Source organism: Anser brachyrhynchus (assembly GCF_964034855.1).
Source record: "Anser brachyrhynchus genome assembly, chromosome: 29".
Lineage (NCBI taxonomy): Eukaryota > Metazoa > Chordata > Aves > Anseriformes > Anatidae > Anser > Anser brachyrhynchus.
In genome coordinates, this window is record NC_137722.1 from 2,901,165 (window position 1) to 2,924,464 (window position 23,300).

The following is a 23,300-nucleotide window of genomic DNA, read 5'->3' on the forward strand; positions in this document are numbered from 1 at the left end:
CCTCACAGGAACCTGGATCAGGAACGCTCAAGACTGCAGCAAAGGTACGAGGAGCTGAAAGTGCGTCTGAGAGAGATGACAAATGAAAATGCCAGGCGCGCAGAAGAAAATTCTCAGCTCCGTGGGCAGAAGGAGCGGATAGACGAGGTTCGATCTGACAACGCTGCTCTGAAGGGGAAACTCGTGCAAGTGACAGAGCAGCGAAATTCTGCCATCGGAGAGGCCAAACGTCTTCAAACACGACTGCAAGATCTGGGTTGTGAACTGAAAGCCATGAGACAACTGGCAGGACGAAGGCAACAACAGGAGAACGACCTCGAGGAAACAAGGCGACTGCTGCAGAAGAAGAAAGAGGAAGTTGAGCATTTGCAGAGGGCTTGGGCAGAGCAAAGAAGGACACATGAGGAAGACACGCAAGCGTCTCAAGCGCAGCTGAGAGAATTAGAGAAACAGAATCAGCACCAAAGTCAACAATGGGAGCTGCTCTCTCAGCAACTTGAGCAAGAAAAAAGAAAAGAATCCAACCGTATCGGTTCAGGACTACCACAGGTGACATCTTCTCCCACAGCACAGGCCTATGCAGAACAGTCCCATGACCTTTGCAACCGCGAAGACAGCTCTGATGTTTCTGAGGAGGCAACCAAGGTCCCGGCATCCCACACAAGCACCTCGACATCAGATGCCGCACACAACAGTCCTGGGTGCCGCCTTCTTTCAGACCAGGGCCCTGTGCATGGGAACGAAGAAGCAGGAGCAGAGCATGTGTCCTTCATCCTGCAGTCCTCGGAAGAAGAATCGCTAAAACTTCGAAAATTTTTAGCTCGATACAGCTACGATCCTTTCGAGGGTCCTAATGAGCACCCCGAAGCAGAGCTTCCTCTGACTGCGGGAGAATACGTCTATGTCTATGGAGACATGGATGAAGACGGCTGGTTTGTGGGAGAGCTGACGGATGGCACGAGAGGATTTGTCCCCTCTAATTTGGTAGAAGAAGTTTCAGACGATGACCTGGTGACAACTGTGCCTCCAGAGCTACGTGATCTCCTGCAGGATAGCGATGATGAACTGAGATCTTGCAGCAGGAGAGGAAGGAAGAAACGGAGGAATCGGAGGAATAAATAAAGATCTTGACCAAGGAATCTGTGTCCCCTGTGTCTCCCCCCCTTCTCCCTCCCCTTCCACAGCTTTTATTGCTGAGCGTGACGTTGCCGTATGGACTATCCCTTTGGTCTTTTTGGGTCAGCTGCCCTGGCAATGCCCCCTCCCCACCTCTTGCCCACAGCCAGCCGACTGGATTTGGGGCTGGGGGGTGGCAGAGGGAGGGCGCTGTGGGAGTCCTGATGCTGTGCCAGCACGGCTCAGCAGTAGACAAAACACATTGGTGCAATATCAAGTCAGTTCTAGCCAGAAGTACAGAGCATAGTGCTGCATGGGCTGCTGTGGGGAAGGTTGAGTCCATCCCAGGCAGACCCAGAACACCATACCCACCGTGGTGGGGATGGTATGACCAGGCAGGGTCTAGAGGGGTGGCTGGATCCCCACTGAAAAAGTCGTCAGGGGGCTGTGGAAAGGCTGCTCAGCCTGTAACTTGTGAAGCTTCTGCTCCCTGCTACGAGCTGCTTGGAAAGGCCCGGCTCTTTCAGAACCCACTTTCCCCTTTGGACCAACGGCCCAGGTGTGCTCGGGGCAGCGGTCTGTGCCAGCTGTGACGCATTTCACACCATTGCTGCTTCTGGAAGCCTGCTGCAGGCCCACCGTGCCTGCTGCCGCCATCGTTCACCCGGCTCTGCCACAAGCACCTTGTTTCTCCTCAGGTGTGGCCTCGAGTGAGCTGTCCCCTCCTGGCTGCCTGCAGGAGAGCTTCAGGGGCCTCAAAGAGAAGGCTCTGCTGGGCTCCGCTGTCACTTTGCCCTTTGGAACAAAAGCGCAAACCTGCGCTACAGCACCGCCGTCGTGCAGCCATCTGGGAGCACAACCAACAGGCTCCCTGAGAATCCCCCGTGCCCCCCAGCGTGCCCCCCATTTTCACTCGCCTGTGCCCCCGCTCCCATATGTCCCCCTTTCCCCTCACTATTTCAACTCCCATGTCCCCACCAGTAGTTTCCCAGTGAGCTACGTCCACGGGGCCTGAGGGAACCGGTGGACTTGCTAAGCCACTGGCCATCATACAGGAGAGGCTGTGGAAGTCTGTTTAAGTAGTTCCCACTGACTGGAGGAGAGGAAACATAGCCCCCATTCTAAAAAGGGGAAAATGGAAGACCTGGGAGCTACAAGCCTTCCTCCCTTTGTGGGGGTGCACAGCCTTCACCACCCACTGTCCGTCGTACCTGAGAAGTTGTTGCTGAGGGCTATAGAAAATAAGGAGGCGATTGGTGACAGACAACACGGCTTCACTCGGGGCAGATCATGCCTGACAAATCTGGTGCCCTTCTATGATGGGGTTGCAGCATTGGTGGGTAGGGAAAGAGCAACGGACATCATCTACCTGGACTCGTGCAAAGCACTTGCACTGTCCCCCATGATCTCTAAACTGGAGAGACATGGATCGGATGGACGGACAACTCGGTGGGTAAGGAATTGGCGAGATGGTTGCACTCAAAGAGTAGCGGTCAGAGGCTCAGTGTCCAGGCAGAAACCAGTAACGAGTGGCATTCCTCAGGGATCTGCATATTGACCAGTGGTCAGTAGCACCCAGGGGTGGGTCACTGCCCCCCATACCTGGATTTACCCCAGTAAATGCCCTGGTTCAAAGCGCGTCCGTGCTGGCATCTCCTTCGGGCTGCGGGACACGAGCAGGGCCCAGCTGGGCTGTTTGAAATGCATCTTTTACTGTGCCTACAAGCCCTCCAAGCACCCCCGGTGTAGCTCCAGCACCGCCTGTTCCATTCAGTCCAGGGCCTTTGCTGGAGAGCTGCAACTGCAGGGGAAACATCTCCCCTTGGCCTCCCATGGGGCAGGCTGTAGCGTGAGTGTGGGGGGGATGAGGACGACCTGAATGCATGGGGACACCCCAGGCTGGCAGAGCTGATTTCTGCTTGTGCTGTTTATTATTACTGGGATGGAACAGAAGAGGTGTTTTTAGAAACAGAATCCTAGAATGCTTTGGGTTGGAGGGGACCTTAATGACCACTGACCTTAAGGACACCCCCCCCCAGTGCCGGCTGTAGTGTGCCCCCCCAGGGCAGGCTGTAGTGTGTGAGTGTGGAGAAGAGATCGACACCTGCCTCTGCATTTGTCCTCCTCGGGAAGTTGTAGAAAGCAACGAGGTGAACATGTCTCAAAAAAACAACAAAAAAAACCCAAACCTGTCTCAAAAGACCGACCTTGCGGTTTGGACAAGAGCCATGGAGCAGCTGAGTCTGTACAAAGGCAGGGGGTCGGCTAGTGGTGATGAAGAAGAGCCACCAACCTTCATCCCCACGACCCCCCGACGACCACCACCAGAAGGCACTGCGCGCGGGGATAGGTTATGCATATGTATAGGCATATTGGGAAACTTCATGCCTATGTAACTCTTTACTGTCTATAACGCAAGCAAGTTGCCGCGTTGGGGTGCGCATGCCTTTGGGAGCTGTCCCGCATGTGCCTGGTGCTGAAATAAACCACATACCTACTTTATAATTCATTTGCTTTGAGTTGTGGAGTTCTTCCACGAATCAGTGTCATAAGCAGCAATTTTCTATCCAGAGAGGCCTCTGTCTGCTCTCACCTGCTCCAGATCATGCTTACTGCCTGCAGCACTTGCTTGGCACCAACACAGGCAGAGAGCTAGGAGCAGGGCTGAGCGTGAGGGAGAGGCCAAGCCCTGCAGCTGCTGCTTGCAGCTCATCTCTTACTCTCAGGAGCACCGGGAACGGATGGGAACACCTAAGGTGGCCTTGTCCCACGCCAGCGCACACAGCCTGGTCAGAGACGTGACAGATGCAGGAGGGGTTCTGAGAGCAAGCCCATTCCCCAGTATCCCAAGCACGGGGAGAGGAGAGCCGCATGAAGGGAGAGCCAGTGTTGGGCTGGGGCATGAGCCCCCTGTCAGGCTCTTTCTCACCTGCATCTTGTCATAAGTCTTGGCAAAGACTTATGCAAGTCTTTGTCCGAGTCTTTTCAAAATGAGGGGGGTGTAGCTGCTTCTCCCTCAGGCTGTGGTGGCTTCTCCCATTCTCTTGCTTGTCAGAGGCATTCTGGGGTGATGTGGAGCTCCACAAGAGGAAGCGGCTCGGGCACCTGCTTCACAGAGTGCCTGTGGGATGGATGAGCTGTAACTGATGAGAACAGCCCCAAAGGCCTCCAGCCGTGGCCTGCTCCCCTGTACTGCGTCTGGCTGGGATAGAGTTAATATTCTTAATAGCAGCTTGTAAGGTGCTGTGTTTTAGAGCTGTGGCCAAAACGATGCTGGTAGTGCGCTGAAGTTGTTCGCTTTTGCTGACCAGTGTTTGCACAGCATCGAGGCCTTCTCTAGTTCTTTTACACCTATTTTTACACCTATTTACACTATATTTGTCTATTACACCCGCCCCTCGAGTGAATGGCCGTGGGGTGAGCCAGAGGTTGGGAGGAGACATAACCAGGCAGAGCAACCGTACTAACCAACAAGACGTTCCACGCCATGTAATGTCATGCTCAGCAATAAAAGGGTAAAAGAGGGGGTTTAGAGAGTTATGCAACACATCCTTTCCAGGATTGGTCCCATCACTGGGGATCGGTCATTTTAGAATAGAATGGAATAGAATAGCTCGAGTCGGAAGGGATCGTCAAAGATCATCCAGTCCAACAGCTGAACCACTCCAGAGTTAACTAAAAGTTAAAGCTTATTATTGAGGGCATCATCCAAATGCCTCTCGAACACTGACAGGCATGGGGAGTTACCACCTCACCAGGAAGCCTGTGCCAGTGTTTGACCACCCTCATGGTAAGGCAGTTTTTCCTCAGGTACCGTCTGAACCTCTCCTTGCGCAGCTTTGTGCCATTCCCGTGCATCCTTTCATCGGTTACCAGGGAGAAGAGATCGACACCTGCCTCTGCATTTCTCCTCCTCGGGAAGTTGTAGAAAGCAATGAGGTGGCCTCTTTGCCTTCTCTTCTCCAGCCTAGACAACCCAGGTGACCTCAGCCTGTCCTCACAGGACGTGGCTTCCAGCCCTTTTGCCAGCTTTGTTGCCCTGCTCCGGACACTTTCAAGGACGTCCACATCCCTTTTGTGTTGTGGAGCCCAGAAGTGCACACAATACTCAAGGTGAGGCTGCACACGTACTAAATACAGCAAGAAAATTAATTATTAATTAATTAATTAAGATAATTAAATGCAGCAAGACAATTAACGGCTGGCTTTACTGGGTTGAATGCACTCCAGAATGCATTTTGCCCTCGTGGCTGCCAGGACTTGGCTGCTGGCTCACGCTGAGCCTGCTGTGGAGCTGCACCTCCAGAGCCCTTTCTGCTGAGCTGCTCTCTCCAGCCACTCGTCTCCCAGCCTGTGCTTGCATCCAGCATTACGCTGTCCCAGGTGCAGCACCTGGCATCTTCCGTTGTTGAACTTCATGCCGTTACTAATCTCCCAGTGTGCCAATCTGTCTAGATCCTTCTGCAAAGCCTCTCAGCCCTCCACGGAGTCAACGGTGCCTCCCAGTTTAGTGTCATTGGCAAACCTGCTGAGGACCCATTCCTCTCCTGCACCTAGATCTTTGATAAACATGTTGAAGGTAATTGGCCCCAGAACTGAGCCCTGGGGAAGACCGCTAGTGACTGGCCACCAGCCAGATGTAGCCCCACTCACTAAGAAACTTGAGGTTGCGCGCCAAGAAACGTTTCCCGCATCGGGACAAGAGGTTCCCAGCAGGCCCAACAGACCTCTCATTCGTACAGCAAGCCAGCGTGTATGAGTTGTGCGCTCAGTAGTGCCCAGATAATGATGGGGTGTGCCAGGCCCCTGTGTGCACTGCACCCTGTAAGGCTGGGCTGACTTGTGGTCACACTGAGGTCTGTTTGATGCCCTCTGCTAGCCCCACACACTGGTAAGCTGCCAAGCAGCCATTCAGCAGGCATATTTGGCTTTGCTCCATCACTGTTTTCAGCAATAAATCTATTGCTGCTTCTCTCTTAGGAGTGAAGCGCATCATTCCTTTTGCGACACATGGACGAGCACAGATTTCTGAGCTGGGATTCAGTGCTGCTGCCCACTGGGACATGGCTGTCACTGCTCTGGGGCTGGTGCCAGAAGTGAGTTGTGGAGGGACGCTTCCCAGCCCTCCATTAGCACCCAGGGGTGGGTCACTGCCCCCCATACCTGGATTTACCCCACTAAATGCCCTGGTTCAAAACGCGAGGAGCTGTGAGGACCAGTTCAGTCCTGACTTGTTCCTACCATCTTCTTTAAACCCTTCCCTAGACTCTATGCCATGCTGGGAACAGCAGCCCCCGCTCAGGATTGGGGTGAGGGGCTGCTCACCCCATACATATCCACTGCTCGGGATAGCAGGCAGGTGAGGAAGCTGCCATCAGCGCACCCCAGGACCCTCCCGGATTGCTGATGTCTTGCGGTGTTATCCCTCCAGCAGACAGATGGTGCTTGAAGTCCCCTGGGAGGACGGGGCCCTGCAAACGTGAAGTTTCTCCTACCTATCTGTAGAGGGACTCAGTACTTGTTTTTTTCCTGGTCAGTTCCCTTTCTTGCACAGGCACAGAGGAACTGGGTAGAGCAGCCTCGGTTTTATTTAGAGGAGATGTCAGTGGGGCGGCACGCCCTCACTGACCAGAGACGGGGTCTCTTCAAGGAAGTGTGCCAGGTCAGTGAAGATGTCTTCTGGCAGCACATGAAGCAGCAGGTGGAAGAACTCCCGGTCGTAATAGGAGGCGTAGAGCACCGTGACACCGAGCATGAAAGTGACGGCCAGCTCCACGCACAGGAAGATCAGGCAGAATGTCCTGTGGGGCAGAAAAAGAGCTGGAAAAAGGGCAGGCTGGACGCATCCCGCACCCATGCCAGAGGGGGCTGTTCTGGGAGCCCCACAGGCTGCCCCTCCAGGCATTTCTCATTGCTCATTCGGACAGGCTTGGATGTGAGCCTCCACAAGCCAGGGAAGACACCTCGGCATTGGGCAAACACGCCGCAGCAGGCGTCCTGGCCATCCCAGTCGCTGCAGGGGAACCTGGGTGGGCACAGGGCACCTGAGGGGACACTCACCACAGCCAGGAAAAGGCACCTCTTCTCCTCGCCAGTTCCTCCGTCTTCTGTAGGTCAACACAAGGTAGGGACACTTGTCAGGCCCCACCGCACAGTCCGGTTCAGTACCCCACAGTAAATGCCAGTAACACACAGTACCCCAGTAAATGCCCTGGTTCAAAGCGCGTCCGTGCTGGCATCTCCTTCGGGCTGCGGGACACGAGCAGGGCCCAGCTGGGCTGTTTGAAATGCATCTTTTACTGTGCCTACAAGCCCTCCAAGCACCCCCGGTGTAGCTCCAGCACCGCCTGTTCCATTCAGTCCAGGGCCTTTGCTGGAGAGCTGCAACTGCAGGGGAAACATCTCCCCTTGGCCTCCCATGGGGCAGGCTGTAGCGTGAGTGTGGGGGGGATGAGGACGACCTGAATGCATGGGGACACCCCAGGCTGGCAGAGCTGATTTCTGCTTGTGCTGTTTATTATTACTGGGATGGAACAGAAGAGGTGTTTTTAGAAACAGAATCCTAGAATGCTTTGGGTTGGAGGGGACCTTAATGACCACTGACCTTAAGGACAGCCCCTCCCAGTGCCCCCCCCCAGCACGCCCCACAGCACAGAACCTTCCAGAGCGCCCCCCCCCCACCCAGCCCGGCCCTGCCTCAGCTCTGCCTCCCGCCTGAGGGTGGTGAAGGCTCTGCACCCCCACAAAGGGAGGAAGGCTTGTAGCTCCCAGGTCTTCCATTTTCCCCTTTGTAGAATGGGGGCTATGTTTCCTCTCCTCCAGTCAGTGGGAACTACTTAAACAGACTTCCACAGCCTCTCCTGTATGATGGCCAGTGGCTTAGCAAGTCCACCGGTTCCCTCAGGCCCCGTGGACGTAGCTCACTGGGAAACTACTGGTGGGGACATGGGAGTTGAAATAGTGAGGGGAAAGGGGGACATATGGGAGCGGGGGCACAGGCGAGTGAAAATGGGGGGCACGCTGGGGGGCACGGGGGATTCTCAGGGAGCCTGTTGGTTGTGCTCCCAGATGGCTGCACGACGGCGGTGCTGTAGCGCAGGTTTGCGCTTTTGTTCCAAAGGGCAAAGTGACAGCGGAGCCCAGCAGAGCCTTCTCTTTGAGGCCCCTGAAGCTCTCCTGCAGGCAGCCAGGAGGGGACAGCTCACTCGAGGCCACACCTGAGGAGAAACAAGGTGCTTGTGGCAGAGCCGGGTGAACGATGGCGGCAGCAGGCACGGTGGGCCTGCAGCAGGCTTCCAGAAGCAGCAATGGTGTGAAATGCGTCACAGCTGGCACAGACCGCTGCCCCGAGCACACCTGGGCCGTTGGTCCAAAGGGGAAAGTGGGTTCTGAAAGAGCCGGGCCTTTCCAAGCAGCTCGTAGCAGGGAGCAGAAGCTTCACAAGTTACAGGCTGAGCAGCCTTTCCACAGCCCCCTGACGACTTTTTCAGTGGGGATCCAGCCACCCCTCTAGACCCTGCCTGGTCATACCATCCCCACCACGGTGGGTATGGTGTTCTGGGTCTGCCTGGGATGGACTCAACCTTCCCCACAGCAGCCCATGCAGCACTATGCTCTGTACTTCTGGCTAGAACTGACTTGATATTGCACCAATGTGTTTTGTCTACTGCTGAGCCGTGCTGGCACAGCATCAGGACTCCCACAGCGCCCTCCCTCTGCCACCCCCCAGCCCCAAATCCAGTCGGCTGGCTGTGGGCAAGAGGTGGGGAGGGGGCATTGCCAGGGCAGCTGACCCAAAAAGACCAAAGGGATAGTCCATACGGCAACGTCACGCTCAGCAATAAAAGCTGTGGAAGGGGAGGGAGAAGGGGGGGAGACACAGGGGACACAGATTCCTTGGTCAAGATCTTTATTTATTCCTCCGATTCCTCCGTTTCTTCCTTCCTCTCCTGCTGCAAGATCTCAGTTCATCATCGCTATCCTGCAGGAGATCACGTAGCTCTGGAGGCACAGTTGTCACCAGGTCATCGTCTGAAACTTCTTCTACCAAATTAGAGGGGACAAATCCTCTCGTGCCATCCGTCAGCTCTCCCACAAACCAGCCGTCTTCATCCATGTCTCCATAGACATAGACGTATTCTCCCGCAGTCAGAGGAAGCTCTGCTTCGGGGTGCTCATTAGGACCCTCGAAAGGATCGTAGCTGTATCGAGCTAAAAATTTTCGAAGTTTTAGCGATTCTTCTTCCGAGGACTGCAGGATGAAGGACACATGCTCTGCTCCTGCTTCTTCGTTCCCATGCACAGGGCCCTGGTCTGAAAGAAGGCGGCACCCAGGACTGTTGTGTGCGGCATCTGATGTCGAGGTGCTTGTGTGGGATGCCGGGACCTTGGTTGCCTCCTCAGAAACATCAGAGCTGTCTTCGCGGTTGCAAAGGTCATGGGACTGCTCTGCATAGGCCTGTGCTGTGGGAGAAGATGTCACCTGTGGTAGTCCTGAACCGACACGGTTGGATTCTTTTCTTTTTTCTTGCTCAAGTTGCTGAGAGAGCAGCTCCCATTGTTGACTTTGGTGCTGATTCTGTTTCTCTAATTCTCTCAGCTGCGCTTGAGACGCTTGCGTGTCTTCCTCATGTGTCCTTCTTTGCTCTGCCCAAGCCCTCTGCAAATGCTCAACTTCCTCTTTCTTCTTCTGCAGCAGTCGCCTTGTTTCCTCGAGGTCGTTCTCCTGTTGTTGCCTTCGTCCTGCCAGTTGTCTCATGGCTTTCAGTTCACAACCCAGATCTTGCAGTCGTGTTTGAAGACGTTTGGCCTCTCCGATGGCAGAATTTCGCTGCTCTGTCACTTGCACGAGTTTCCCCTTCAGAGCAGCGTTGTCAGATCGAACCTCGTCTATCCGCTCCTTCTGCCCACGGAGCTGAGAATTTTCTTCTGCGCGCCTGGCATTTTCATTTGTCATCTCTCTCAGACGCACTTTCAGCTCCTCGTACCTTTGCTGCAGTCTTGAGCGTTCCTGATCCAGGTTCCTGTGAGGCCTAAGTTTTGTCCCAGCCTCGGTTTCCGATTCCCCTCTCTGCTGCTGGTCGACCTGCTCTGTCTTTGCAGCAGTCTTTCCAGATTTCAGGTCGGTCTCTTTCAGTTGCCTGGTGTTTTCTTTCAGGTGCTTGGTAAGGAGGCCTAGCATACTAGTCTTCTGCTGGAGCCTCTCCACCTCCTCCCCCAGTTCCAGAGCGCTTTCCTTCCCCAGAAGGCGGGTCTCCTCTTGAAGGACACCGCATTGCCTCTGCAGGTCCTCCAGGGCATGCTGCAGATGAGCTTTCTCCTGCAGCAGCTGGCTGTCTCCACTGCCAGGTGGGCAGGCCTCTTGTTGCGCTGCCACCTGAACACCCACGTCTGTGACCGCCCGCCCGCAGCTCTTCCCTTCTCCCTGGAGGTGAGCTTTTAAGCTGGAGTGGGTTGTCTGCTGCCCTCCTCCCCCAGCAGCACCAGATGCACCGGGGCTCTTCGAAGAGCAGGTCCCGGTGGTCCCTGCGCCCAGGCGAGTCTGCAGGCGGTGCCAGGCCGCAGCCCTGTCTTCGCTGTGGGAGGCAGACGGCCTCCCCTCAGCCTGCTCCAGGATGTACTGCTGGAAGAGCCTTCTCTGCAGTTCCAGTTCATTTTGGAGGCTTACGATGCGGGCGGTCTGCTTGCTGTCCTTCCGCCAGTGGAGCTGCCTGTGGACCTCCTGCAGCTTGCTGCGGGCCTCGCTGCTGCTGCTGCAGCCGTGCCTCACCAGCTCCTCGGCCAGCTCCTGCTGCAGGTCCCGCGCCTGGCGGACGGCGTCGTCCCGCTGCTCTTGGAGCAACTCCTGTGTCTGGCGCCACTCGGCCTCCTTCTCACGCAGCAGCTGACGGATCTCTGTTGCCCGCTGCTTCTGGCTCAGCTCCCACAGCCGCTGCAGCTCCCGTGCCCGTTGCTGCTCCCATCTGGAGCGTAGCTTCTCAGCCAGAAGCTGCCGCTCCTGCTCTGCCATCTTCTTTATCTGGCGGGTTTCATCAGCAAAGCGGCGGTGCAGCTCCTGCGAGTGGAGACGCTCGGCCTCCAGCTGGGCCCGCAGCGCCTCCAGCTCCTGCCTGTGCTCCTCCTGCTGCACAGGCCTGCTGGGGGGTCGCGCTGGGCCCCGACGGGATGAGGGGTGACTGTGCGCCACGGGCCCCTGGCCCACACCACCCCGGATCATGGCTTAAGGATTCAGAACGATGAACGTTCACCAAACGCTGCCAGCAATAGCCACCAGCGATCGCACGGCCTGGACCTCTGAGGGACAGCAGCCTCTGAGCCCTCAGCAGACACCGGCTCCCAGCACCGCGCAGCAGCAGAGGTCGCCTCTGCCACTGGCCCGGCCTGGGCGAGCGCGGCCTTATATAGTGTCCGGGTGATGGCGTCATAGAGGAGGGATGACGTCATATGACCTTATATGGTGCGTGCCCGCCCGGACACACCCCGACAGCCTCAGCGCAAGGGGTGCAGAGGAGGGAGGTGAAGGGTTGTTAACGAGTGCAGACGCAGCCCCCGCGCAGGTGCGCAACGAGAATGTGTCTGTGAGGCCTCAGGCACGGGCACAGCTTACGGGTCTGGGCCACGTCTGTCCTTTAGTGGGGGAAGCGTGGTAGTGATGACATACAGCATTACACAGCCATTAGCATGGGCTGTTAACGAGGGTTAACAACCCCTAGAAGGGTTGTTAACGAGGTCATATGACGTCATCCCTCCTCTATGACGCCATCACCCGGACACTATATAAGGCCGCGCTCGCCCAGGCCGGGCCAGTGGCAGAGGCGACCTCTGCTGCTGCGCGGTGCTGGGAGCCGGTGTCTGCTGAGGGCTCAGAGGCTGCTGTCCCTCAGAGGCCCAGGCCGTGCGATCGCTGGTGGCTATTGCTGGCAGCGTTTGGTGAACGTTCATTGTTCTCATTCCTTAAGCCATGATCCGGGGTGGTGTGGGCCAGGGGCCCGTGGCGCACAGTCACCCCTCATCCCGTCGGGGCCCAGCGCGACCCCCCAGCAGGCCTGTGCAGCAGGAGGAGCACAGGCAGGAGCTGGAGGCGCTGCGGGCCCAGCTGGAGGCCGAGCGTCTCCACTCGCAGGAGCTGCACCGCCGCTTTGCTGATGAAACCCGCCAGATAAAGAAGATGGCAGAGCAGGAGCGGCAGCTTCTGGCTGAGAAGCTACGCTCCAGATGGGAGCAGCAACGGGCACGGGAGCTGCAGCGGCTGTGGGAGCTGAGCCAGAAGCAGCGGGCAACAGAGATCCGTCAGCTGCTGCGTGAGAAGGAGGCCGAGTGGCGCCAGGCACAGGAGTTGCTCCAAGAGCAGCGGGACGACGCCGTCCGCCAGGCGCGGGACCTGCAGCAGGAGCTGGCCGAGGAGCTGGTGAGGCACGGCTGCAGCAGCAGCAGCGAGGCCCGCAGCAAGCTGCAGGAGGTCCACAGGCAGCTCCACTGGCGGAAGGACAGCAAGCAGACCGCCCGCATCGTAAGCCTCCAAAATGAACTGGAACTGCAGAGAAGGCTCTTCCAGCAGTACATCCTGGAGCAGGCTGAGGGGAGGCCGTCTGCCTCCCACAGCGAAGACAGGGCTGCGGCCTGGCACCGCCTGCAGACTCGCCTGGGCGCAGGGACCACCGGGACCTGCTCTTCGAAGAGCCCCGGTGCATCTGGTGCTGCTGGGGGAGGAGGGCAGCAGACAACCCACTCCAGCTTAAAAGCTCACCTCCAGGGAGAAGGGAAGAGCTGCGGGCGGGCGGTCACAGACGTGGGTGTTCAGGTGGCAGTGCAACAAGAGGCCTGCCCACCTGGCAGTGGAGACAGCCAGCTGCTGCAGGAGAAAGCTCATCTGCAGCATGCCCTGGAGGACCTGCAGAGGCAATGCGGTGTCCTTCAAGAGGAGACCCGCCTTCTGGGGAAGGAAAGCGCTCTGGAACTGGGGGAGGAGGTGGAGAGGCTCCAGCAGAAGACTAGTATGCTAGGCCTCCTTACCAAGCACCTGAAAGAAAACACCAGGCAACTGAAAGAGACCGACCTGAAATCTGGAAAGACTGCTGCAAAGACAGAGCAGGTCGACCAGCAGCAGAGAGGGGAATCGGAAACCGAGGCTGGGACAAAACTTAGGCCTCACAGGAACCTGGATCAGGAACGCTCAAGACTGCAGCAAAGGTACGAGGAGCTGAAAGTGCGTCTGAGAGAGATGACAAATGAAAATGCCAGGCGCGCAGAAGAAAATTCTCAGCTCCGTGGGCAGAAGGAGCGGATAGACGAGGTTCGATCTGACAACGCTGCTCTGAAGGGGAAACTCGTGCAAGTGACAGAGCAGCGAAATTCTGCCATCGGAGAGGCCAAACGTCTTCAAACACGACTGCAAGATCTGGGTTGTGAACTGAAAGCCATGAGACAACTGGCAGGACGAAGGCAACAACAGGAGAACGACCTCGAGGAAACAAGGCGACTGCTGCAGAAGAAGAAAGAGGAAGTTGAGCATTTGCAGAGGGCTTGGGCAGAGCAAAGAAGGACACATGAGGAAGACACGCAAGCGTCTCAAGCGCAGCTGAGAGAATTAGAGAAACAGAATCAGCACCAAAGTCAACAATGGGAGCTGCTCTCTCAGCAACTTGAGCAAGAAAAAAGAAAAGAATCCAACCGTGTCGGTTCAGGACTACCACAGGTGACATCTTCTCCCACAGCACAGGCCTATGCAGAGCAGTCCCATGACCTTTGCAACCGCGAAGACAGCTCTGATGTTTCTGAGGAGGCAACCAAGGTCCCGGCATCCCACACAAGCACCTCGACATCAGATGCCGCACACAACAGTCCTGGGTGCCGCCTTCTTTCAGACCAGGGCCCTGTGCATGGGAACGAAGAAGCAGGAGCAGAGCATGTGTCCTTCATCCTGCAGTCCTCGGAAGAAGAATCGCTAAAACTTCGAAAATTTTTAGCTCGATACAGCTACGATCCTTTCGAGGGTCCTAATGAGCACCCCGAAGCAGAGCTTCCTCTGACTGCGGGAGAATACGTTTATGTCTATGGAGACATGGATGAAGACGGCTGGTTTGTGGGAGAGCTGACGGATGGCACGAGAGGATTTGTCCCCTCTAATTTGGTAGAAGAAGTTTCAGACGATGACCTGGTGACAACTGTGCCTCCAGAGCTACGTGATCTCCTGCAGGATAGCGATGATGAACTGAGATCTTGCAGCAGGAGAGGAAGGAAGAAACGGAGGAATCGGAGGAATAAATAAAGATCTTGACCAAGGAATCTGTGTCCCCTGTGTCTCCCCCCCTTCTCCCTCCCCTTCCACAGCTTTTATTGCTGAGCGTGACGTTGCCGTATGGACTATCCCTTTGGTCTTTTTGGGTCAGCTGCCCTGGCAATGCCCCCTCCCCACCTCTTGCCCACAGCCAGCCGACTGGATTTGGGGCTGGGGGGTGGCAGAGGGAGGGCGCTGTGGGAGTCCTGATGCTGTGCCAGCACGGCTCAGCAGTAGACAAAACACATTGGTGCAATATCAAGTCAGTTCTAGCCAGAAGTACAGAGCATAGTGCTGCATGGGCTGCTGTGGGGAAGGTTGAGTCCATCCCAGGCAGACCCAGAACACCATACCCACCGTGGTGGGGATGGTATGACCAGGCAGGGTCTAGAGGGGTGGCTGGATCCCCACTGAAAAAGTCGTCAGGGGGCTGTGGAAAGGCTGCTCAGCCTGTAACTTGTGAAGCTTCTGCTCCCTGCTACGAGCTGCTTGGAAAGGCCCGGCTCTTTCAGAACCCACTTTCCCCTTTGGACCAACGGCCCAGGTGTGCTCGGGGCAGCGGTCTGTGCCAGCTGTGACGCATTTCACACCATTGCTGCTTCTGGAAGCCTGCTGCAGGCCCACCGTGCCTGCTGCCGCCATCGTTCACCCGGCTCTGCCACAAGCACCTTGTTTCTCCTCAGGTGTGGCCTCGAGTGAGCTGTCCCCTCCTGGCTGCCTGCAGGAGAGCTTCAGGGGCCTCAAAGAGAAGGCTCTGCTGGGCTCCGCTGTCACTTTGCCCTTTGGAACAAAAGCGCAAACCTGCGCTACAGCACCGCCGTCGTGCAGCCATCTGGGAGCACAACCAACAGGCTCCCTGAGAATCCCCCGTGCCCCCCAGCGTGCCCCCCATTTTCACTCGCCTGTGCCCCCGCTCCCATATGTCCCCCTTTCCCCTCACTATTTCAACTCCCATGTCCCCACCAGTAGTTTCCCAGTGAGCTACGTCCACGGGGCCTGAGGGAACCGGTGGACTTGCTAAGCCACTGGCCATCATACAGGAGAGGCTGTGGAAGTCTGTTTAAGTAGTTCCCACTGACTGGAGGAGAGGAAACATAGCCCCCATTCTACAAAGGGGAAAATGGAAGACCTGGGAGCTACAAGCCTTCCTCCCTTTGTGGGGGTGCACAGCCTTCACCACCCTCAGGCGGGAGGCAGAGCTGAGGCAGGGCCGGGCTGGGTGGGGGGGGCGCTCGGAAAGGTTCTGTGCTGTGGGGCGTGCTGGGGGGGGCACTGGGAGGGGGTGTCCTTAAGGTCAGTGGTCATTAAGGTCCCCTCCAACCCAAAGCCTTCTAGGATTCTGTTTCTAAAAACACCTCTTCTGTTCCATCCCAGTAATAATAAACAGCACAAGCAGAAATCAGCTCTGCCAGCCTGGGGTGTCCCCATGCATTCAGGTCGTCCTCATCCCCCCCACACTCACGCTACAGCCTGCCCCATGGGAGGCCAAGGGGAGATGTTTCCCCTGCAGTTGCAGCTCTCCAGCAAAGGCCCTGGACTGAATGGAACAGGCGGTGCTGGAGCTACACCGGGGGTGCTTGGAGGGCTTGTAGGCACAGTAAAAGATGCATTTCAAACAGCCCAGCTGGGCCCTGCTCGTGTCCCGCAGCCCGAAGGAGATGCCAGCACGGACACGCTTTGAACCAGGGCATTTACTGGGGTACTGTGTGTTACTGGCATTTACTGTGGGGTACTGAACCGGACTGTGCGGTGGGGCCTGACAAGTGTCCCTACCTTGTGTTGACCTACAGAAGACGGAGGAACTGGCGAGGAGAAGAGGTGCCTTTTCCTGGCTGTGGTGAGTGTCCCCTCAGGTGCCCTGTGCCCACCCAGGTTCCCCTGCAGCGACTGGGATGGCCAGGACGCCTGCTGCGGCGTGTTTGCCCAATGCCGAGGTGTCTTCCTGGGCTTGTGGAGGCTCACGTCCAAGCCTGTCCGAATGAGCAATGAGAAATGCCTGGAGGGGCAGCCTGTGGGGCTCCCAGAACAGCCCCCTCTGGCATGGGTGCGGGATGCGTCCAGCCTGCCCTTTTTCCAGCTCTTTTTCTGCCCCACAGGACATTCTGCCTGATCTTCCTGTGCGTGGAGCTGGCCGTCGCTTTCATGCTCGGTGTCGCGGTGCTCTACGCCTCCTATTACGACCGGGAGTTCTTCCACCTGCTGCTTCATGTGCTGCCAGAAGACATCTTCACTGACCTGGCACACTTCCTTGAAGAGACCCCGTCTCTGGTCAGTGAGGGCGTGCTGCCCCACTGACATCTCCTCTAAATAAAACCGAGGCTGCTCTGCCCAGTTCCTCTGTGCCTGTGCAAGAAAGGGAACTGACCAGGAAAAAAACAAGTACTGAGTCCCTCTACAGATAGGTAGGAGAAACTTCACGTTTGCAGGGCCCCGGGGGACTTCAAGCACCATCTGTCTGCTGGAGGGATAACACCGCAAGACATCAGCAATCCGGGAGGGTCCTGGGGTGCGCTGATGGCAGCTTCCTCACCTGCCTGCTATCCCGAGCAGTGGATATGTATGGGGTGAGCAGCCCCTCACCCCAATCCTGAGCGGGGGCTGCTGTTCCCAGCATGGCATAGAGTCTAGGGAAGGGTTTAAAGAAGATGGTAGGAACAAGTCAGGACTGAACTGGTCCTCACAGCTCCTTGCGCTTTGAACCAGGGCATTTACTGGGGTAAATCCAGGTATGGGGGGCAGTGACCCACCCCTGGGTGCTAATGGAGGGCTGGGAAGCGTCCCTCCACAACTCACTTCTGGCACCAGCCCCAGAGCAGTGACAGCCATGTCCCAGTGGGCAGCAGCACTGAATCCCAGCTCAGAAATCTGTGCTCGTCCATGTGTCGCAAAAGGAATGATGCGCTTCACTCCTAAGAGAGAAGCAGCAATAGATTTATTGCTGAAAACAGTGATGGAGCAAAGCCAAATATGCCTGCTGAATGGCTGCTTGGCAGCTTACCAGTGTGTGGGGCTAGCAGAGGGCATCAAACAGACCTCAGTGTGACCACAAGTCAGCCCAGCCTTACAGGGTGCAGTGCACACAGGGGCCTGGCACATCCCATCATTATCTGGGCACTACTGAGCGCACAACTCATACACGCTGGCCTGCTGTACGAATGAGAGGTCTGTTGGGCCTGCTGGGAACCTCTTGTCCCGATGCGGGAAACGTTTCTTGGCGTGCAACCTCAAGTTTCTTAGCGAGTGGGGCTACATCTGGCTGGTGGCCAGTCACTAGCGGTCTTCCCCAGGGCTCAGTTCTGGGGCCAATTACCTTCAACATGTTTATCAAAGATCTAGGTGCAGGAGAGGAATGGGTCCTCAGCAAGTTTGCCAATGACACTAAACTGGGAGGCACCGTTGGCTCCGTGGAGGGCTGAGAGGCTTTGCAGAAGGATCTAGACAGATTGGCACACTGGGAGATTAGTAACGGCATGAAGTTCAACAACGGAAGATGCCAGGTGCTGCACCTGGGACAGCGTAATGCTGGATGCAAGCACAGGCTGGGAGACGAGTGGCTGGAGAGAGCAGCTCAGCAGAACGGGCTCTGGAGGTGCAGCTCCACAGCAGGCTCAGCGTGAGCCAGCAGCCAAGTCCTGGCAGCCACGAGGGCAAAATGCATTCTGGAGTGCATTCAACCCAGTAAAGCCAGCCGTTAATTGTCTTGCTGCATTTAATTATCTTAATTAATTAATTAATAATTAATTTTCTTGCTGTATTTAGTACGTGTGCAGCCTCACCTTGAGTATTGTGTGCACTTCTGGGCTCCACAACACAAAAGGGATGTGGACGTCCTTGAAAGTGTCCGGAGCAGGGCAACAAAGCTGGCAAAAGGGCTGGAAGCCACGTCCTGTGAGGACAGGCTGAGGTCACCTGGCTTGTCTAGGCTGGAGAAGAGAAGGCAAAGAGGCCACCTCATTGCTTTCTACAACTTCCCGAGGAGGAGAAATGCAGAGGCAGGTGTCGATCTCTTCTCCCTGGTAACCGATGAAAGGATGCACGGGAATGGCACAAAGCTGCGCAAGGAGAGGTTCAGACTGTACCTGAGGAAAAACTGCCTTACCATGAGGGTGGTCAAACACTGGCACAGGCTTCCTGGTGAGGTGGTAACTCCCCATGCCTGTCAGTGTTCGAGAGGCATTTGGATGATGCCCTCAATAATAAGCTTTAACTTTTAGTTAACTCTGGAGTGGTTCAGCTGTTGGACTGGATGATCTTTGACGATCCCTTCCGACTCGAGCTATTCTATTCCATTCTATTCTAAAATGACCGATCCCCAGTGATGGGACCAATCCTGGAAAGGATGTGTTGCATAACTCTCTAAACCCCCTCTTTTACCCTTTTATTGCTGAGCATGACATTACATGGCGTGGAACGTCTTGTTGGTTAGTACGGTTGCTCTGCCTGGTTATGTCTCCTCCCAACCTCTGGCTCACCCCACGGCCATTCACTCGAGGGGCGGGTGTAATAGACAAATATAGTGTAAATAGGTGTAAAAATAGGTGTAAAAGAACTAGAGAAGGCCTCGATGCTGTGCAAACACTGGTCAGCAAAAGCGAACAACTTCAGCGCACTACCAGCATCGTTTTGGCCACAGCTCTAAAACACAGCACCTTACAAGCTGCTATTAAGAATATTAACTCTATCCCAGCCAGACGCAGTACAGGGGAGCAGGCCACGGCTGGAGGCCTTTGGGGCTGTTCTCATCAGTTACAGCTCATCCATCCCACAGGCACTCTGTGAAGCAGGTGCCCGAGCCGCTTCCTCTTGTGGAGCTCCACATCACCCCAGAATGCCTCTGACAAGCAAGAGAATGGGAGAAGCCACCACCGCCTGAGGGAGAAGCAGCTACACCCCCCTCATTTTGAAAAGACTCGGACAAAGACTTGCATAAGTCTTTGCCAAGACTTATGACAAGATGCAGGTGAGAAAGAGCCTGACAGGGGGCTCATGCCCCAGCCCAACACTGGCTCTCCCTTCATGCGGCTCTCCTCTCCCCGTGCTTGGGATACTGGGGAATGGGCTTGCTCTCAGAACCCCTCCTGCATCTGTCACGTCTCTGACCAGGCTGTGTGCGCTGGCGTGGGACAAGGCCACCTTAGTGAGGTGTTCCCATCCGTTCCCGGTGCTCCTGAGAGTAAGAGATGAGCTGCAAGCAGCAGCTGCAGGGCTTGGCCTCTCCCTCACGCTCAGCCCTGCTCCTAGCTCTCTGCCTGTGTTGGTGCCAAGCAAGTGCTGCAGGCAGTAAGCATGATCTGGAGCAGGTGAGAGCAGACAGAGGCCTCTCTGGATAGAAAATTGCTGCTTATGACACTGATTCGTGGAAGAACTCCACAACTCAAAGCAAATGAATTATAAAGTAGGTATGTGGTTTATTTCAGCACCAGGCACATGCGGGACAGCTCCCAAAGGCATGCGCACCCCAACGCGGCAACTTGCTTGCGTTATAGACAGTAAAGAGTTACATAGGCATGAAGTTTCCCAATATGCCTATACATATGCATAACCTATCCCCGCGCGCAGTGCCTTCTGGTGGTGGTCGTCGGGGGGTCGTGGGGATGAAGGTTGGTGGCTCTTCTTCATCACCACTAGCCGACCCCCTGCCTTTGTACAGACTCAGCTGCTCCATGGCTCTTGTCCAAACCGCAAGGTCGGTCTTTTGAGACAGGTTTGGGTTTTTTTTGTTGTTTTTTTGAGACATGTTCACCTCGTTGCTTTCTACAACTTCCCGAGGAGGACAAATGCAGAGGCAGGTGTCGATCTCTTCTCCACACTCACACACTACAGCCTGCCCTGGGGGGGCACACTACAGCCGGCACTGGGGGGGGGGTGTCCTTAAGGTCAGTGGTCATTAAGGTCCCCTCCAACCCAAAGCATTCTAGGATTCTGTTTCTAAAAACACCTCTTCTGTTCCATCCCAGTAATAATAAACAGCACAAGCAGAAATCAGCTCTGCCAGCCTGGGGTGTCCCCATGCATTCAGGTCGTCCTCATCCCCCCGACACTCACGCTACAGCCTGCCCCATGGGAGGCCAAGGGGAGATGTTTCCCCTGCAGTTGCAGCTCTCCAGCAAAGGCCCTGGACTGAATGGAACAGGCGGTGCTGGAGCTACACTAGGGGTGCTTGGAGGGCTTGTAGGCACAGTAAAAGATGCATTTCAAACAGCCCAGCTGGGCCCTGCTCGTGTCCCGCAGCCCGAAGGAGATGCCAGCACGGACGCGCTTTGAACCAGGGCATTTACTGGGGTAAATCCAGGTATGGGGGGCAGTGACCCACCCCTGGGTGCTACTGACCACTGGTCAATATGCAGATCCCTGAGGAATGCCACTCGTTACTGGTTTCTGCCTGGACACTGAGCCTCTGACCGCTACTCTTTGAGTGCAACCATCTCGCCAATTCCTTACCCACCGAGTTGTCCGTCCATCCGATCCATGTCTCTCCAGTTTAGAGATCATGGGGGACAGTGCAAGTGCTTTGCACGAGTCCAGGTAGATGATGTCCGTTGCTCTTTCCCTACCCACCAATGCTGCAACCCCATCATAGAAGGGCACCAGATTTGTCAGGCATGATCTGCCCCGAGTGAAGCCGTGTTGTCTGTCACCAATCGCCTCCTTATTTTCTATAGCCCTCAGCAACAACTTCTCAGGTACGACGGACAGTGGGTGGTGAAGGCTGTGCACCCCCACAAAGGGAGGAAGGCTTGTAGCTCCCAGGTCTTCCATTTTCCCCTTTGTAGAATGGGGGCTATGTTTCCTCTCCTCCAGTCAGTGGGAACTACTTAAACAGACTTCCACAGCCTCTCCTGTATGATGGCCAGTGGCTTAGCAAGTCCACCGGTTCCCTCAGGCCCCGTGGACGTAGCTCACTGGGAAACTACTGGTGGGGACATGGGAGTTGAAATAGTGAGGGGAAAGGGGGACATATGGGAGCGGGGGCACAGGCGAGTGAAAATGGGGGGCACGCTGGGGGGCACGGGGGATTCTCAGGGAGCCTGTTGGTTGTGCTCCCAGATGGCTGCACGACGGCGGTGCTGTAGCGCAGGTTTGCGCTTTTGTTCCAAAGGGCAAAGTGACAGCGGAGCCCAGCAGAGCCTTCTCTTTGAGGCCCCTGAAGCTCTCCTGCAGGCAGCCAGGAGGGGACAGCTCACTCGAGGCCACACCTGAGGAGAAACAAGGTGCTTGTGGCAGAGCCGGGTGAACGATGGCGGCAGCAGGCACGGTGGGCCTGCAGCAGGCTTCCAGAAGCAGCAATGGTGTGAAATGCGTCACAGCTGGCACAGACCGCTGCCCCGAGCACACCTGGGCCGTTGGTCCAAAGGGGAAAGTGGGTTCTGAAAGAGCCGGGCCTTTCCAAGCAGCTCGTAGCAGGGAGCAGAAGCTTCACAAGTTACAGGCTGAGCAGCCTTTCCACAGCCCCCTGACGACTTTTTCAGTGGGGATCCAGCCACCCCTCTAGACCCTGCCTGGTCATACCATCCCCACCACGGTGGGTATGGTGTTCTGGGTCTGCCTGGGATGGACTCAACCTTCCCCACAGCAGCCCATGCAGCACTATGCTCTGTACTTCTGGCTAGAACTGACTTGATATTGCACCAATGTGTTTTGTCTACTGCTGAGCCGTGCTGGCACAGCATCAGGACTCCCACAGCGCCCTCCCTCTGCCACCCCCCAGCCCCAAATCCAGTCGGCTGGCTGTGGGCAAGAGGTGGGGAGGGGGCATTGCCAGGGCAGCTGACCCAAAAAGACCAAAGGGATAGTCCATACGGCAACGTCACGCTCAGCAATAAAAGCTGTGGAAGGGGAGGGAGAAGGGGGGGAGACACAGGGGACACAGATTCCTTGGTCAAGATCTTTATTTATTCCTCCGATTCCTCCGTTTCTTCCTTCCTCTCCTGCTGCAAGATCTCAGTTCATCATCGCTATCCTGCAGGAGATCACGTAGCTCTGGAGGCACAGTTGTCACCAGGTCATCGTCTGAAACTTCTTCTACCAAATTAGAGGGGACAAATCCTCTCGTGCCATCCGTCAGCTCTCCCACAAACCAGCCGTCTTCATCCATGTCTCCATAGACATAGACGTATTCTCCCGCAGTCAGAGGAAGCTCTGCTTCGGGGTGCTCATTAGGACCCTCGAAAGGATCGTAGCTGTATCGAGCTAAAAATTTCCGAAGTTTTAGTGATTCTTCTTCCGAGGACTGCAGGATGAAGGACACATGCTCTGCTCCTGCTTCTTCGTTCCCATGCACAGGGCCCTGGTCTGAAAGAAGGCGGCACCCAGGACTGTTGTGTGCGGCATCTGATGTCGAGGTGCTTGTGTGGGATGCCGGGACCTTGGTTGCCTCCTCAGAAACATCAGAGCTGTCTTCGCGGTTGCAAAGGTCATGGGACTGCTCTGCATAGGCCTGTGCTGTGGGAGAAGATGTCACCTGTGGTAGTCCTGAACCGACACGGTTGGATTCTTTTCTTTTTTCTTCCTCAAGTTGCTGAGAGAGCAGCTCCCATTGTTGACTTTGGTGCTGATTCTGTTTCTCTAATTCTCTCAGCTGCGCTTGAGACGCTTGCGTGTCTTCCTCATGTGTCCTTCTTTGCTCTGCCCAAGCCCTCTGCAAATGCTCAACTTCCTCTTTCTTCTTCTGCAGCAGTCGCCTTGTTTCCTCGAGGTCGTTCTCCTGTTGTTGCCTTCGTCCTGCCAGTTGTCTCATGGCTTTCAGTTCACAACCCAGATCTTGCAGTCGTGTTTGAAGACGTTTGGCCTCTCCGATGGCAGAATTTCGCTGCTCTGTCACTTGCACGAGTTTCCCCTTCAGAGCAGCGTTGTCAGATCGAACCTCGTCTATCCGCTCCTTCTGCCCACGGAGCTGAGAATTTTCTTC

At 55.9% G+C, this 23,300-nt stretch overlaps 1 protein-coding gene across 3 annotated transcripts in view; it reads left to right on the top strand.

The window, feature by feature from the left end:
* The window catches only part of TROAP (trophinin associated protein), a 38,732-nt gene extending 22,044 nt beyond the window's left edge, over positions 1–16,688 (top strand). The window contains exons 9-10 of one of the 3 annotated variants that reach the window (XM_080570995.1): positions 16,183–16,229; positions 16,489–16,641. In XM_080570995.1, the coding sequence (XP_080427121.1) occupies positions 16,183–16,229; positions 16,489–16,626 (185 nt within the window). In that variant the 3' untranslated portion in view covers positions 16,627–16,641. Of the gene's footprint in view, positions 1–16,182 lie in introns of all 3 variants that reach the window. The other 2 variants (XM_080570994.1, XM_080570993.1) reach the window with 2 other exon arrangements.
* The last annotated feature ends 6,612 nt before the right edge of the window (positions 16,689–23,300 follow it).